The following is a 4,057-nucleotide window of genomic DNA, read 5'->3' as shown; positions in this document are numbered from 1 at the left end:
GCCCGACACATCTCTCTCTGTCCGCCCACCGTTGCGGCGCGCCGGTTCTTTTGGTGCTGTTGTTACCACCTCGTGGTCTTAACATTGATTTTGTTTTGGTGCCGTCTCCCTGGAGGATCCGAGCCATCGTCTCAATTCCATCGTCTCAATTTGCAAGGGATTACGTACCACACCGTTCCGACGAAAGCTGCAGCTGCTAACCAGGTCGTCATATTTTGTATTTTTTTTTCTTTTGTATTATATATATACACCATTGTTTTTTTGGTGTGTATTTGTGTGTATTTTTTTTTGTATTGTTTATATTCTGATTAGTTCCGGGCGCCCTCATTATAACGGGCTCGCTATATTTAGCCCTTATTATTCGTGTATATTGAACATTTGTTTAATTTATTATATATTGTATGCGCATGACGCTATGAGTTGACGTGTTATCGTCATTTTGTACCAGTCGGTACGTATCCTTCCCCCCTATCTTCAACACGACGCTAGTCGGTGCAGCAAACTGCAATTATATAACGTAAGTGCTGCTTCGGCGAACAATAGACAATAGTATATGTATTTTAAATTTTAAGTTTAATTTTCTGTACAATTTCTGTGGAAAACTCTTTCTTATAAAATAATATGATTTATAATCAAGATAAATTATGAATATTTAGTAACAATTAAAAAACAACATAATTATTTTTTTAAATAGATATTTGTCAATTGGTACATGTTTCAAAGCTCTGAAATTCGACTTTCATATTGGGAAAAGTACAATTGCAGAAATTGTAAGAGAAACTTGTACAATTATTTGGACAATTTTGCAGCCTGTAGAAATGCCTCAACCTGCTACAAATCAATGGCTTGAAATAGCAGATACATTCTATTCAAAGACAAATTTTCCAAACTGTTTGGGAGCTATCGACGGTAAGCACATCAGGTGCAGAAATCCTCGAAATTCAGGATCATATTATTTTAACTATAAAAAATATTTTTCGATAATTTTAATGGCTGTGGTTGATGCTAACTTGAGTTGTGTGGTAATTGTTGTTGGAGGTTATGGAAGAGAATCGGATTCAAACGTATTCAAAGAATATCCATTTGGCAAAAAACTATATTCTGGTCAGCTTAATATACTGTAATAACGCAAAAAATCGGTACATGATGAAGATAGGAGATTTGTTTTATCTTAAATATGTATTATATATATATATGATCTAATCATATATAAGTACCAATTTTTTACGTAGTTACCTTCCTCCTGATCGTCGGAGGGTTCACGTAATTGCACACTATGCGCAACCTATGTGTCAGATTTGAAATATTATTATGATATTATTTATTATAAACATGCACCTTACCTGGTATATATGTATATATCTGTGTTATGTATATATATTATATGTACTGTGAAGTTGTAATGAAACGACGCNTTAAAACTAATAAAGTATAATATTCTCATTTAAATCTAAAACGTGTGTTCTTTTTATTAATAATCTATTAAACAACATTTGACTATCACCCGCTACACAGAGAACGGTTTTCAACAAATTGACGTCTACGGATACAACCAGAGACGCAATATAAAATATAACACAACACCACAGGCATATGCGGTGGCGTTCATAACATTGGTCAAAACTTTTTAAATTCATATAGACCTCACAGGGATGTCGCTGTTGATGAAGCTATGGTAAAATTCAAGGGTCGAAGCACTCTGAAGCAGTATATGAAAGATAAGCCAGTAAAAAGGGGTTACAAGTTGTGGATGTTATGTGATAGTTCTGGGTACAATTTAAAATTTGAAGTGTATACAGGTAAAAAAGAAGGGACAGTTGAAGCTGGTCTTGGAGGTAGGGTAGTACTTGATTTATGTAAGGAATTGGAAAATAAAAATCATGTGGTATATATGGACAACTTTTTTTCAAGTAATATACTTTTTGAAAATCTGTTGACTAAAAAAATATATGCGTGTGGAACTGTTAGAGCTAATCGAAAATTTCTTCCAACACTTACAAAAGACAACCAGTTGCAAAGAGGCGAATATGATTGGGCAACAAGCAATAAGGGATTGGCTTTTTATAAATGGAAAGATCGAAAAGCAGTTCATATATTATCTTCTCTTCACTCACCAGATGACAAAGTATTTGTCAACAGGAAAGAAAAAGATGGAAGTACTTCTAAAGTTCCATGTCCTTTAGCATTGAAGGAGTATAATTCAAATATGAACTTTGTTGACAACTTTGACCGTCTAAAAAAAGATTACCAGTGTGATAGAAAAAGCCATAAGTGGTACATGAGACTGTTTTTTCATTTTATTGATTGCTGTGTTGTCAATTCATTTATTATTTACAAAGAATTGGATACAGAAGGTAAAAAATTAACTAATAAAAATTTTCGTAGAGAGGTTTACACAGGCTTATTATCTAGAAAATTAGTTGATGTGCAATCCCCATCCATAGTTAAAAAAAGAACTAAATCCAATATTGAAATCAGCAACCATAAGCCACATGTCTCAAAACATTTGAGACTTACTGAATCTAAACATCAACCAACTGAAGGCAGTAGTAGAAGGTGTGCGATGTGTTCAACTAAAAAAAAACCACAAAGAACAAAATGGATTTGTTCTACTTGTAAAGTTCCTTTGTGTATCAAGAAAGAAAAAACTTGCTTTCAAGATTATCATACAAAATAATTTATATTAAATTAAATTTTTTTTTTTTATGAGTTATCTATTTCAAAAGGGTATAAATTTATTTTATTTTGAGTTATCTATATTGCTTCAGTAATTTTATCTTGTGTTTTTATTATTATTATTAAAAAAAGGTTTTGTAATTGTTTTTCAGAAATATCTGGACTTTATATAATATTATTTTGTTCTTTTATTATTAATAATATATATAATAAATATATCAATTATTAAATGGTATACAATATTCTAGTTCTTTGTTAGTTGGAGGATTCAAATATTCTCTTATATCCTTCTTATGGTACTTATATAATGTTTTATTGAAGTTAACAAGTATAAGTTTGGATTTGATAATATTTTATTCAAAAAAGCCTTTTATTTTGGCGGTGGTCACTATAAGGACCACCTTTTCCCAAGTTTTTCTGGAAAAACTGCCAACTCAAAAAAAATGTAGTCAACAATATTTTAGTTAAATGCCAGAATAAAAGCATTTAAAAAAAAAAAAAATTAAAAAAATTCATTTTGACACATATTGCCCAAATGGGTTTTTTTTCCAAAAGAAATTTTCGCCCCTCAAAGAGTTACTCACTATCCACCCCCTTTTAACACTGACAATATTTCAATCATTCAATAATTATTATTATTCATAATGTAACCTAAGTTCCTAACACATTGTTTCATTCTGTGGCACTACGAAGTGACGGTATACAATATATATGTCGCATCCACATCGCGTTATTGTACATTTCACGAAATGGACAACGTTTGCATCCATTTCGCGAAATGGAACCGTGGTTTCTCCACTTCACGTAATTACACAATATGGATGATATTTCGTGAAATGGATACTTAAACCATCATCGACGGAACTTGTTCCGTCATTTGGATGTCCATATAGCAAAACTTAAAAAAACTCTAATTTAATTATTATTTTTAAGTAAATGTTTTACAAATTGGTACTTTAATACAAACTATTATGCTTACTAATTTTTACATATTATATTTAATGTTTTACAAATATTATAATATTATAATACTTTAATACAAACTATTATTTATTCAGACAAGTTTGTGAGTTATGGCAGCGAGAATTACATTTTAAATTACCTTTAAAACAAGCACATTTTTTAGTTTGACATTTGCCTTTACAACAACAGCTTAAAAAACCTTGACCTCCAGTTAAAGAAGAGACAATTTCTCTTAATGACATCTCTTTTGTCTTATTTACTTTCTCGATGTCAATGAAATTTGATGTGGCTGGTTGTATAGTTCCAGGACCATACCAACCTTTCAGTATGCCATGTTCAGTTCCTAAATGGTTAAGGTCATTTTTTTGGCCAATCACTACTCCAATAATGTTGGCTGGGTCTGCAGGACCTCTATCCA

The 4,057-nt window shown here is 31.4% G+C and overlaps 1 protein-coding gene across 1 annotated transcript; it reads left to right on the top strand.

Moving 5' to 3' along the window:
* Positions 1-818: 818 nt before the first annotated feature.
* LOC111029132 (piggyBac transposable element-derived protein 4-like) lies at positions 819-2,677 on the top strand. The gene is made up of 2 exons (XM_022308006.1): positions 819-1,104; positions 1,590-2,677. Exons 1-2 carry the CDS (start codon positions 819-821, stop codon positions 2,675-2,677), a joined length of 1,374 nt encoding a protein of 457 aa, XP_022163698.1.
* Positions 2,678-4,057: the final 1,380 nt, after the last annotated feature.

The sequence above is a fragment of the Myzus persicae genome, unplaced genomic scaffold (genome assembly GCF_001856785.1).
Source record: "Myzus persicae strain clone G006 unplaced genomic scaffold, MPER_G0061.0, whole genome shotgun sequence".
NCBI classification, from domain to species: Eukaryota; Metazoa; Arthropoda; class Insecta; order Hemiptera; family Aphididae; genus Myzus; species Myzus persicae.
The sequence above is the reverse complement of the archived record's forward strand: the minus strand, read 5'-3'. Positions and strand labels throughout refer to the sequence as shown.

Coding starts and splice junctions, on each gene's coding strand:
- LOC111029132 (XM_022308006.1), top strand. CDS start 819: ATGCCTCAACCTGCTACAAATCAATGGCTTGAAATAGCAGATACATTC. Junction 1,105..1,589: donor TGGCAAAAAACTATATTCTG/GTCAGCTTAATA, acceptor ACAACACCACAG/GCATATGCGGTGGCGTTCAT.